The sequence below is a fragment of the Callospermophilus lateralis genome, chromosome 14, assembly GCF_048772815.1.
Source record: "Callospermophilus lateralis isolate mCalLat2 chromosome 14, mCalLat2.hap1, whole genome shotgun sequence".
NCBI classification, from domain to species: domain Eukaryota; kingdom Metazoa; phylum Chordata; class Mammalia; order Rodentia; family Sciuridae; genus Callospermophilus; species Callospermophilus lateralis.
In genome coordinates this window covers 80,510,705-80,522,714 of record NC_135318.1, presented here as the reverse complement: position 1 = coordinate 80,522,714, position 12,010 = coordinate 80,510,705, and the positions used below count along the sequence as shown (strand labels likewise).

The 12,010-nt window shown below is 57.4% G+C and overlaps 1 protein-coding gene across 3 annotated transcripts; it reads right to left on the bottom strand.

Moving 5' to 3' along the window:
* Positions 1 to 912: 912 nt before the first annotated feature.
* Positions 913 to 10,661, bottom strand: Capg (capping actin protein, gelsolin like). 3 transcript variants are annotated; one of them, XM_076832981.2, is made up of 11 exons: positions 10,597 to 10,638; positions 6,414 to 6,624; positions 6,277 to 6,312; positions 5,998 to 6,170; positions 5,754 to 5,908; positions 5,480 to 5,647; positions 4,172 to 4,321; positions 3,805 to 3,897; positions 3,317 to 3,449; positions 1,397 to 1,485; positions 913 to 1,063 (listed from the first exon to the last, which is right to left on the bottom strand). In XM_076832981.2, the coding sequence occupies exons 3-11, from the start codon at positions 6,297 to 6,299 to the stop codon at positions 998 to 1,000; spliced, it is 1,050 nt and encodes a 349-aa protein (XP_076689096.2). In that variant the 5' UTR covers positions 6,300 to 6,312; positions 6,414 to 6,624; positions 10,597 to 10,638; the 3' UTR covers positions 913 to 997. The 3 variants fall into 3 exon arrangements, with proteins under 3 accessions (XP_076689096.2, XP_076689095.2, XP_076689094.2); XM_076832980.2 differs by lacking the exon at positions 6,414 to 6,624 and having other exon boundaries at positions 10,602 to 10,661; XM_076832979.2 differs by lacking the exon at positions 6,414 to 6,624 and having other exon boundaries at positions 10,597 to 10,645.
* Positions 10,662 to 12,010: the final 1,349 nt, after the last annotated feature.

Here is a 12,010-nt window from a genome sequence, read left to right as displayed (position 1 = left end):
AGTCAGGTGTCCTCCCTCCCTCCCGTCACCTGAAGGCCCACTAGGAACATGGGCCCCACCCATGAGGGCTAGGCTGCATGCCAGGGCTCTGGCTAGGCTGCATGCCAGGACTCTGGCTGAAGGGGAGCAGCTGTCCCCTCAGGAGCAGCAGTGGTCTTTCCTCCCCCTCATGGCCTGCTTGAGGCTCCTCAGACCAGAGTGCTCATGGCTGCTTCCCTCAAACCTTCAGCAGTGGCCAGTGGTGTAGTCCAGGAGCTGTTAAGGTACAGGGCTGCCAGAGGGGAATGAACCCTCTGACAGGAGATGCAGAAATCTTAACCTGTGCGTTCTCCTTGGGGAATGTCCTTGCCCTCCATGGGGACTTGCAGTCTCCATAAATCTAAAACCATTGCCGGAGCCACTGTGTGCATGCTGGCCTCTCACCTTTCAAAGCTGTGCCTGGCACCAGCTCTTGCATCCTGTCAGGTCAAGGATGGGAGGATGTAGGGATCTGCAAAAGGCAGCTGGTTTTTCAGTGCTGTGTGGCACAAAATCAGCAAGAAGAATTGATCACCTTTGGAGCTGGGAGCCACTACTGCCTCAGGACGCAGCCCTGCCTGGCCTCAGGGCTGCAGGCTTGACCAGGCCACACCTGCTGTAGCACCCGTCTGCCCCTTGGCACTCCTCCCTTTGCTGTCTTTCCCCCACACCACACACAGGAGAAGGAAGCAGGGTAAAGACAAGAGGGGCACCTTGCCCAGGAGCAAGAGAGGCGGATGCCCAGACCAGAATGGTGCTTATCTCTCAGCCCCACCATGGGCCATCAGCCAGCAGGACCCAGGCCACCTCTAGTCCCCCTTGCCTCCATGGCCCTAGGGACTGTGAAGCGTCTGGAGGGACAATGAAAACCCACCCAGGCAGGCAGTGGGAGAGTGGGGAAGGCACTGGTTTCCTTTATTGAAGTCAGCGGGGCTTCTCAACACTGAGCACACAAAGGCGGGCAGGGGGATGCCCACCCTCACTTCCAGTCCTTAAAGAATTGCTTGAAGATGGGACTCTCACGGCCCTGGGGCAAAATCTCCACCTGCAGGACAGTGGGGAGAAGGCTGGCTTGGAAGCTGCCACCTCTGTTACTAACAGGGTGTGGGACAGAAGGCCCAAGCACATGCAGGCCAGGCCAGGCAGCTCTTCCAGATACGCAGAGAGAGGAGACGGGTTACAGGGACCGGGCTGAGAAAGCCCTGCTTCAAGGACCAGTGCAGTTTGGCAGAGGCCACCTGTTATCCATGAGCCCTATCAGAACAATAGGCTACCAGGGGCAGTCACAACCAAGGACAGTGGTCCCAGGGAGCACAGGCCAGCCACACTGGACAAGGAGACCCAGGAGAGGGGCCTGGGGCCCAAGGTGCCTCCTCACCTGAGTGTTTGCGGCATACTGCATGCGGGAGATGAAGCCTTCCGCTACGTGCAGGGCCGCCTGCCGTTCCTTCTCGTTAGCCTTTCGCCCTGCAGCACAGGAAGAGTGAAGAACAGAGATCCTTTAGAGTTTCCATCCCATTTTTCTTGAGGAAATTTAACAGGGGTCCACAGAATAGCTATCAAATTTTTGTTAATGAGAATGCCAAATAGCTTTTGGAAGTATGAAATCTGCCTCGTAATACTTTTTCTAAACTGGCATCTCAAAGGTAAATGAAAACTACTTCTGCCAGGTCTGACCATCAAAACCCACTCTGGAGCACTTGACCATGTGGATTCCATCTCCAGCAGCACAAACTATCTTCTGCTCTGACCAGGGCCCCGGGGGATACATCAGGAAGAATGGGTTTTCTCTCTCCATCAAACTGTAGGGGCAGGACCCTCACCTGTTGTGCCTGTCAATTGTATGGCTAGCAAGCCTTTTCTTTTCTTTGTACTGAGGACCGAACCCGGGGCACTTTACCACTGAACCATATCCCCAGCCATTATTTATTTGTGATGGTGCTGGGGATTGATCCAGGACCTTGTGCATGCGAGGGAAGCACTCTACCAACTGAACCATATCCCCAGTCCTTATTTTGTATTTTGAGACAGGATTTCACCAAGTTGCCCAGGCTGGCCTTGAACTTGCGATTCTCCTGTCTCAGCCTTCCAAATTGCTTTAATACAGGCATGGCCACCATGCTCAACTCAAGCCTTCTTGACAAACTGAGAACAAAAGGGACAATTAATTATGGAGAACAGACTCCTATAATGCCAGCGAGTCTCCACTGGCATAATGGTTGTGCTACTGGAGTGCTCATCAAAATAAACCACGCAGAATCCACCCATTTCTGCAGACAGTCCTTAAACCCAACCTGTGCTCCAGTTTAAGGCATTTTTCCCAAAGAAATAGTGTTGGGAACGGTGGCTGGCTCTGCAGCCAGGCTGTGGGGACCCTGTGAACTACAGCATATCTGAACTGACATGCTTCGACTCCCTGTGAACACACCAGCCGTACCTGACCCACAGGCACCCATCTTCCTGGCTCTCACACTCCCTGTTTCTCCTCTGGATTCTCTTTCTGTAATGATTCTTTGCTTGAGGTTCCTATGCTTGGCATCAGTGCTGCGGGGCAGGTCCCCTCCAGGGAGGGCAAAAGCAGCCCCAGCAGGAGCCTCTCTCGTCCCCTCCCCAAACCCTAGAGATCAACCATGCTGCCAGCACCTCCAGGCCCCTATCCCAGGTCTCCGCTGGATTTGGGAGGCCGCAGTATGAGCCCCTGGGAGCTGCCGTCTCTGGACGCCTCACTTCTCTTCCTGATCAGGCTGGGGGTTGGCAAGTTCCACATCTTGTTAACCCTGTAGCTATCTCATCAAGACCATCAGACAAACACAGTTCCTGCTTTTGAGAAGCTTGTCCGCTGGTCAGGGAGGTGAAACAGGCTCCAGGAAGCAAAGCCAGGGCCCAGGGCCTGAGGGCCAGAGCCGGCAGGACAGGACAGCTCAGCACAGCAGTCTCCCTCCAGCCAATACCATCTCTTGATACCATCTCTTGGGAAATAAGTTCTTCGAGTTCACCACCCACAGCATAAGGTGATGTGTAATTTATCTAGAATTTACCTGTCACACCTTGAGGCAGAGTCCAAGATTGGGGTCTCCAAGCCCTAAAGGCCAGGGAAGGGGCTAAAAAGAGTGGTTCCCAGGAGTGGTAGCTGCCCCCAGCCCTAGGGAGCCTGAATCTCTGGGGCAGGACCCAGCAACACGTCTGAGCAGGCCCTCAGCGACTGCAGGGGGCTGCAGCTTCAGAGCAGTGGCCATGGGTGCCTGCCTGGGCCAGGGCAGCTACAGGGCCCAGGCAGCTGTGGAGGAGCCCCGCGTACCCTTCCAGATATAGATCTTGCCACAGAGCCCGTTGTCCAGCACGAAGCAGTCATCGGGCACCAGAAGCTCAGGGGCAAAGGGGCTGGAGTCGGCCACCTTGGTCAGGTCCATCTGTCCAGTGGCATCAGAGACCTGAGGGAGGAAGGGCAGACTGAGTCTGACTTCCCTGAGCACCAGCTCTTGTCTCAGCCCAGAGAGGGCCAGGGCCCTCTCTGCTGCTCCCCAGAGCCTTGCCCTGACAGAGGCAGCCCCCACCCCTGCCCTCCACCTCGGTACTGCTGGGCACTGCCCGGTGACCCACCAGAGGAGTTCAATAGAGGACGCTTGCAACTAGCTTCTGAACTTCACCAGGAAGGGCTCCGAAGTGAAATAACAGTTATGTCCTTGGGGATTGCCACCCCCCACTTCCCATCCTCCTGCCCTCTGAGCCGCTCCTCTCCCTTCAGCCCTGGCCCTGCGGCTGCTGCACAAGGCCTGGAGTGCCCACCTTGTAGAGAGCCGCGGCCTGGGCGTTCGTCTGGTCAGCTGTGAGGTCTTCTTCAGGGTTCCCCTCCTTCAGAGTAGGCTTGGGGCCCAGAACCTGCAGAGCCAGAGCAGGCCAGGTATACTGGAATTCCTGCCCCCAAACTTTAAAGCCATCACGCTCAGGGCCACCCCTTTTGTCTGGCTAACCATGTCCTGCACCAAGGCACTAGGGAGAGTGAGCACAACCCACCCACCAGCCAGGCTGCCTGCTCCTCCGTCACAGAGATGTCTGTACCCTGGCCCAGCCACCCTTGCATCCCAGCTCATCACTGACTCTCTTGACCACTTCTAAGCAGGGCGCCCAGCTGCCCACGCCAGTGTCCTCCAACCTGGATCATCTCAGCAGGCTCCTCCCCATCGGTGACGATCTCCACTTGGGCTTTGCCCTGCCGCTCGCTGTCCCGGATGGCCAGGGCCAGGTCCCGGGCCTTGTTGCGCTCCAGGATATTGGACCTCCCACCACACCAGGCAAAGATGCTCTGCAGGGAAGCGGGCAGCCTGGTCACAGCCAGCGGCCGAGTCCTGCCCCAGCCCAGAAGGGTCCTGCCTCCCCTGTTCTCCCTGGAGGACTGTCCCTGGAGGTGTGACAGAAGGCAGGGACAGACCCCAGAGGCCTTAGAGGAAGGCTGTGCGTATTCCTGCCCATGTCACCTCTTTACCTCATTAGAGCCAGCCTCTCGCTCTAGGAAGTGAGCCTGATGGATTTGCTCCCTGCCCTGTGCCCTCGCCAAAGCTGAGCTGGCACATAGTTAGGCACAATACAGATGTGTGCTGAACAGGGGGGCCGGGGGGGAGGCTGCGGGGAAGTGGGGATGCCACCCCAGAGCTGTTTCCCCTCCCCTGTCTCCTCTCCTGAACTGCCACTGGATACAAGGCCTGTCCCTGTGCCCCTGCCTCTTCTCACCACCACCGCCCTTCCTGAGAACAGCAAGGTTGACCCTCCGCCTAATCTTCAGCCATCAAAGCAGTGTCCTCAAGGCCTTCCTTAGCTACCTGCACTCCAGGACCATGCCCCTTCCCTCCCCAGCCATGCTCGCCTGCTCCCTCCCCTGAAGGTCCATCTTTGGCTCCTCCCTGGAATGACAGGTTGGTGGTCCCTCCCTGCCTGAGAGCCCAGCCCCTGGCCTCTGCCCCACTCACTGCTGCATGGGCTAGGATGGGGACAGGCCATCTTGGCTGCCTCCCCAGGCCCCCATGCTGGCCTGACTCAATGCATGAGTGGCCAGCAGACAGGTAGCCCAGGCCACCACGGCTCCTGAGAGGGAGGGAGTGGACTCAGAGCCTGGGAACACCGCCAGAGGCTGGCTCTGCCCACAGTGGCCCTCTAATGTGGGTGCAACCAGATTCGACCGAGGATCAGAAATACTCGGACACATTGCGTCTGTGCTCCCTGCCGTTACTCCCTACCTCTCCAGCACTCACCCAGGAGGTGTTGTGGTCACCTGGAGGAGACCAAGTACACAGTGAAGTGCCTGAGTCCATATAGAGGCCATCTTACATAGGTCAGAGCTACGGGGCTCTGTTGGCCGTGGCCCTGGAGACAACCCCAAGGGCTGGGCTTGGGATGGCACTCCCTGGTGGAGGGTCCACTGGGAGTGGGGTATGGCCTCATTCCTTGCCCAGCCTCGGCCACCCACCTGGCCCAGGTCCAGGATGAAGCAGTCCCCGGTGTTGAAGCTGTCCCAGCTCAGCGCCCGCTCCGTGGCCCGGATGTTCTTCTTCCCCTTCACCTGGTAGAGCTTCCTGATGGCCGCCGGGGCCGTCCCAGGGGAGGTCTTGTGGAATGCTGACTCCACACCACCTTCCTGCAGCCCAGAAGGGACCCCTTCATGCACCTGAGCGACCAGGGCTCTGCACCCCACCCGCAGGAGACAGGCAGGAACGGGGGACACGGGCTGGAGCTGCCCTGACCTGGTACTTGAGGCCCCGCGGGAAGTAGCTCATGAAGAGGTCAGACTCATTGCCCTGCACCTCCCGGTGCTGCACGGGCCGCTCCCCCAGCAGGGTGTTGAGGTGGACGGCCAGCACAGCGCAGGCCCCCTGCTCGTCCCGGGAAGACTGCTGGCCTGGGGCAGAAGGGAGGTGGAAGGGCAAGGTCCCCCAAGGCCCATGCCAGCCCCCACCCTGAGCCAGACCCCACCACCCTGCCCCGTACCTATCCACAGGTGGAGATGAGAGAGCTCTTCCGGGCCATTGTACAGCACCAGGTAGGAGTCCCCCGAGAAAAAGACGCCCTGGGTCTCACGTGCCACGGGCACCGGCTTCAGCTTCTCCACCCGCCACACGTGCAGGCCAGGATCCCGCACGGAGGCCGGGAACGGAGAGCCACTGCGGGGAGGGAGAAGGTTGGTACCCAGGACTGGAGGAGTGGATGAGGACTCAGGGAGTGAGCAGCCCTGGAGGTGCTGGGAGGGGAGGGTGGATGGCTGCCTACCTCTTGGGGATGGGCGTGAACATGCTGTCTCCGGACCTGCAAGACAGAGTATCCTTGTCACAGGGACTCAAGGGCCCTCACATATGGGTCTGGAAGGCCCTGCCAGGTGGCCAGGTATATTCAACTACTTCACTTACAGGAGCTCAAGAGGGGATTGCCACTGGTTCCATTACACAGGCAAAGAAAAGCAGGTGGAGAGTCAAAGTCCAAAGTCACACATGGACTCTCAGCTGGGCATAGCTTGTGAAGACCAGATCTCTGCTCCAGGCCAGGTGTCCCCACTGTCTGACCTCTCAGCCACACTGCCTTCCACTCAGACCCCGATAACCAAGACTGGGAGGCAGCTATCTAAGCAGAAACTGCCATTAGAAAAGCCAAAAGCCAGTGGCTTCAGCTTCCACCATAAAAAAGAAAAGGATAGAAAAGGACAAAATAGGGCTGGGATGTGGCTCAGTGGTCAAGTGCCCCTGAGTTCAATCCTTGGTATTCAAAAAAAAAAAAAGCCTAAAATGAAAAGGACAAGCAAATGAAACCCAAAACAATCAGAAGGAATTAAATAATAAAAATAAAAGCAGCCAGACGCAGTGGCACACGCCTGTAATCCCAGCAACTCTGGAGGCTGAAGCAGGAGGCTCACAAGTTCAAGACCAGCCTCAGCAATTTAGCAAGACCCTGTCTCAAGACCCTGGGGATGTAGCCCTGGTAGACAGAGCATCTGAGGGTTCAATCACTAGTACTGCATTAAAAAAAACTATATCTCCCCTTGCTTAATCTATTCATTTTATAAACTAATCAAAGTGCACAGGTAATTTTCACAAGAGGGGGTGGGTTTGCAATAACTCTAAGATGCCCAGGTTTCCCATAAAGGTGGGAGAGACGGGTCTGGGAAGACTGAGCTTGAGAAGTGAGAGGGCTGGACAGGTGCATGGGATCTCAGATCAGCATTGTCCTTCCTTGTCCTTCTCCTTGTCTCTCCTACTTCTTATTTCTTCTAACCTGCCTCGAAGTCACTGTAGGTTCTGTAGATATTCAAATGACAACTGAAGGATTTCAGAAGTTTTATGCCAGTGCATTCACTGTCAAACATGAACAATGAACAAGCATCCTGGAAGGTACAGAGTGAGAACTCAAGGAGAAACAGACGGCCCGAGCTGGGGCTGAAAGGCACCTACCAAACACAGCAAAGTGAAGCCTCACTAAATGTCCTTAAAGGCTGCCTAACTACTCCCTGCCCTCAGCGGCTCCCCAGCCCGCTCCCTGGCATCATTGTGTGCCCAGCTCCCTTCAGTGCTGGCATGAAGCACCCATCTCTATTGCATAGGTCAGGAGAGATGACCCATGGCACGGATTGTGGGGAGAATACAAAAAGCAGGCATTTTAAAAACACATCATCATCTTTAAGGTTCAGAAAATGAGTGGCGACAGCTGGTTTCTTCTCACATTGTGGCACTCCACACAACACACACTGTGTGCCCACCCAGCTCAGCTTTGCAAGGGGCCTCCCTCAAGGCAGAGTCAGGGTGAGGGGAACCGGCTGAGAAGCCAAGGGGCATCACTGGGAGGATCTTGGAGCCACTGAAGGGAGGCCAGGCGAGCAGGGGCATTCTGAGCAGGCACCAGGGCGGGTGAGAGCAGGGTGATGGGTGTGCAGTGCCTGAAAACCACGCCTTTCCTTTTCTACCACCAGCTACAGAATAGCAGAGGCGTTCTTTGGCATCCCAGGAGGAGAGGAAGGGAGGGAAGTTGCTTCTGGGTCCCACCAAGAGTCACATGCTGTGCCCACAGGCCCTGTTTGAGTCACCAGCAGGGAGAGCTCAAGGAAGGAGTGTGGTCAGAAGCTGTGGGCTTCCATAGTCTGGGTTCTGTGCTACGAGAACTCAAAGTTCAAACAAGCAGCCTGCCTGTCCAGGCTGTGAGCCCCCACAGCAGGGCGAGTGGCCTTGGGGTCCTATAGAAGGTAGGTGTGGGGCTGGCGCTGCACTCAGTGGTAAAGCATTGCTGGGCATGTATGAGGCTTTGGGTTTAATGCCTGGCACTGCAAAAAAGGAAAATTACTAAAACAAAATTTTTTAAAATAAAGTATGTGCTGACAGCGCTTTGGGGAACCTCCCCTGTGTCTTCCTGTGAACCCCAGGGTTAGCAAAGGACCCGACCAGCAAGCTTCACCAGAAGCCATCCTCCACATCCAGCCACCTTCAGCGTCATCAGGGCTACATCCTCTGCCTCCCCCCAGGGGCCTCGGGTCAGGGTCAGCCTGGCTGGTCTTCAACAAGTCTCTGAGGGTTGGTTAGACAGAACCCTTCCCTGCTGTTCCCCTGGAATCATCCGCCATCCCTGGCCCTCGCCCTGCTCCTTAGCTTTCACCCACGCTGCATTCGGAATGAGTCCAGTCTCTCCCACCTGCTGCACGACCCTGTCACTGTGGTCTTGTACCCTGGACAGGCCAATAAGGTACTCCCTGTCTGGCTTTAACTGGTCTCCGTGAGTAAGCGGTCCCCTACGGGCTGCAGGCCTGAGGCCTCGCTCCTTTGCTCTGCAGTGAGGTTGCGCATCCACATGCTGACCGCATGCTGAAGTCACCCCGTGCTGCTGTGGACTCTGTCTGGAGCAGAGTCACCCTTGACATACCAGGATCACCTGAGGGGTTTTGTAAACTCCCAATACCTGGCCCCAGATTTGGCCAGCTACAAGCAGGCTCCCTGTGTAGAGCCTGGGCTGCCCCGTCAGATCCCTGTCCCCCACCTCGCCCCAGGCTCTCCCAAGAGGGACCAACCCAACCTCTGGTCCTTCCCTCTTTTCCCCTCCTGCCAGCCGCTGGCACCCACAGCTCCTCGGCCTCCTCCACATGTGCCTCCAGCCTCACACCTCAGAGCCCAGCATCCCAGGGCCCACATTAAGGGTCCAAGGGATCTTCCAGATCCTCCACCTCAGCCTCCCCAGGAGTTCCCCCAGGCCTCCCACCTGGGAGGAAAGCTCCAGGCCCCACTGAAGGTGGCCCTGCAGCAAGACCTGACTACTCCACGTCTCCGCCTGAGCAAAGGGCACCCGCATGCCTCCCTCTGCGTGTCCCCCAAGCAGCCTGTGGCTGTCCACTCTGTTTCACTCCTTCCAGGCCTGTGCTGGGGCTCAGCACAGGCAGGAAGGGGAGCACAAACCCAAGGAACAGCCCAGTCTTCTGGGTCCAGCTGCAGGGCATAGTGAGGTAGAGGGCCACCATGCCCAAGGAAATCTCAAACCTCCCCTGGGCAGGACATCATTGAATCACAGACCCAGCATGAGAAGGAGCCCTAATGCTCCTCTAGCTCAGTCCAGCCCCACATCTGCCTCCTGACACACACCCAGACATGCACAGCACAGAGCTCCCCCTGCAGCGTCCTCCACCAGCCCCTCTTGGATGCCGTTGGAGATGGGGAACTCACCTCTAGGAAAAACAGCATCTTCTACATCTCCCCCCAGGTACTGAGGGTTGAACCCAGGGCCACTCCCATGCTAAGCCGGCACTCTACCACTAAGCTGAACCCCCAGCCCTTTTTATTTTGAGACAGAGTCTCACTAATTGCCCAGGCCTTGAACTTGCTATCCTCCTGCCTCAGCCTCCTGAGCCACTGGGGTTGCAGGCGTGTGCCACTGAGCCCAGCTAATGCACACCTTTGAGGAAATGCTTGCCTGCCATCAGTGTCCCCATTCCTCTGGGTACCTGTGGGATATTTGCCTTCCTCAGGCCCTGATTCCATAGACCCCTGACTGGCCTCTTCGCCTCACAGCCCGGCTGCCCCTCGGTGTGCGATGCACTTGTCCTTCTGGATAAGGGCAGAGAGGAGGTCTGCTCCGGAACCACACCAGACCCCCAGCCTGGAGGGCTCCTCCCCAGGCTCCACCTCCTCCTCCCACCCCAGGCAGGCCCTCCGCAGGGAGTTGGCCAAAGTGCCTCCAGCAGAAGGCCCAGCCTGCCCACCTGGCTGGAGCCCCTCCAGTGGTCAGACCCGCCACAGTCCTGCTCCAGGGCACTAGGTGCTGCCCAGGGGGACAGAATTCGCACTGGGGGTCTCAGGCATCCCTAGGAGGGTCTTCCACCACCTCTCACACTCAGGGTAAGCCTGGGCTCCTCCCTCTGCCTCTAGGGCACAGCCCACCAGGACGCTCCCATCCCCTAGGTCAGCTTGGAGAGGCAGTCAGGTAGGAACCAGAGTCTGGCATAAGCCTGCCAGGGCTACAGGCCAGGGCCACCATTCCTGGCTGTTTCCAGACCCTGCAAGTCACCCTTCCCTGTTCACCCAGAGGGTCCCAGCCAGCCCCACTCCCAGGGCCACTCCCTGTCACCTTGCCTTGCTCCTGCTCCTGCTGCTCCGCTTTGAGCTCTACTTCTCCCAGCCAGCCCCGCCCCAGCTCTCACTTCCCTCTCTCCTCCAGGCTGCCCCACCCACCTGCCCCGCCCTGGGAGGACGGGCAGGCCTGGACAGGGGAGAGCCAGCATGTGGTGCTGTTAGGCTCCTCCTCAGGGCGTCCATAGGAAGACTAAAGGTGGCCTTGGGCCAGGAGGCCCTGGCCAGCATGTCTGAGTCTGGGGCCAGCAAGAAAAGCCATGCTCCCTATTCACCAATCCAGTGGCAGCCTGCACAGCCCTGCCAGGCCCGGTTAGTGTCATTTCCTGGGTGGGGTCACTGACTGTCCCAATTTGTTTTCCCCTTGCACTGAATGCTCTTGATTTCTTTGGGTTTTTGTTGTTGTCATTGCTTGTTTTGGTACTGGGGATGGAACCCAGAGGCACTTAATCACTGAGCCAGATCCTTTTGATTTTTTGCAGCTCGCTAAACTGCTGAGGCTGGCTTTGAACTTGCAATCCTCCTGCCTCAGCCTCCCAGGTTGCTGGGATTGTTGACCTGTGCTGCCACTGCACCCAGCTAGATTGGTTTCAAGTTCAGTTCTGAGGGAGGTCTGAGCCCCAGAGTGCTCAAGATGACCGCTGGCCGGTTGCTCACTCACTAGGCACTGGCTGCTCTTGGGAAGCAACAGAAACCAGTGCAACCCAGGCTGACCGAGTGCCAAGTCAGTCAGAGACGCACAGCTGGTCAGGTCCAGCTTGAGGCCACACAGGGAGCAGGGGCCCCCCATTCCCTCTGAATTGGTGTGGAAAGAAAAGTGGGGCTCAGGTGAAGCTCCAGGATGAAGTGAGCACCAGTGACTCCACCTGCTGAAAAGCACTGGTCAGGGCTATGTGGGGTCAAGGCTCCACCTGGGAGCAGTAGTGGGCACATGGAGCAAACCCCAGAATGAACCTCTCCATTAGCTGACCTCTCGCCAAACCAAGGTGTCCAACTGCCCCAGAGTGCTGGACGGATGCTTCTTTTCCTTTTTTAATTTTTTGCAGTATTAGGTTTGGGACCCGTGGCCTTGCACATGCTGAGCAAGAGCTCTACTACTGAGCTACACCCCCACCCTTTTTAAATTTTATTTTGAGACAGGGTCTTGCTAAGCTGACCAGGCTGGCCTAGAACTTGGAAGGAGGGAGCCAGGTGCCGCAGAGGGCAGGCCCCTGAGCCCCAGCTGCTCAGTGGCTGAGGTGTGGGTTCCACTTGAGCCTGGGTGGCCAGCCTGGGCACACAGTGAGACCTGTCACACATAGAGGAGGTAGGTCGCGTGCCTGGGAGCTCGACATGTCTGCCAGCCACCTCTGGTACAAGGCTGCAAAGCTGGGGTCAAGGATCAGTTTTCCTTCCTTCAGTGCCCCTGGCAA

What these genes read in the sequence shown, in the direction of transcription:
- Capg (XM_076832980.2), bottom strand. Translation starts at nt 6,299, where the DNA reads ATGTTCACGCCCATCCCCAAGAG. An exon ending in TTCACGCCCATCCCCAAGAG is followed by an intron (nt 6,171 to 6,276) that starts GTAGGCAGCCAT and finishes CCCTCCCCGCAG; the next exon opens with TGGCTCTCCGTTCCCGGCCT. An exon ending in AGTATGCCGCAAACACTCAG is followed by an intron (nt 1,064 to 1,396) that starts GTGAGGAGGCAC and finishes ACTGTCCTGCAG; the next exon opens with GTGGAGATTTTGCCCCAGGG.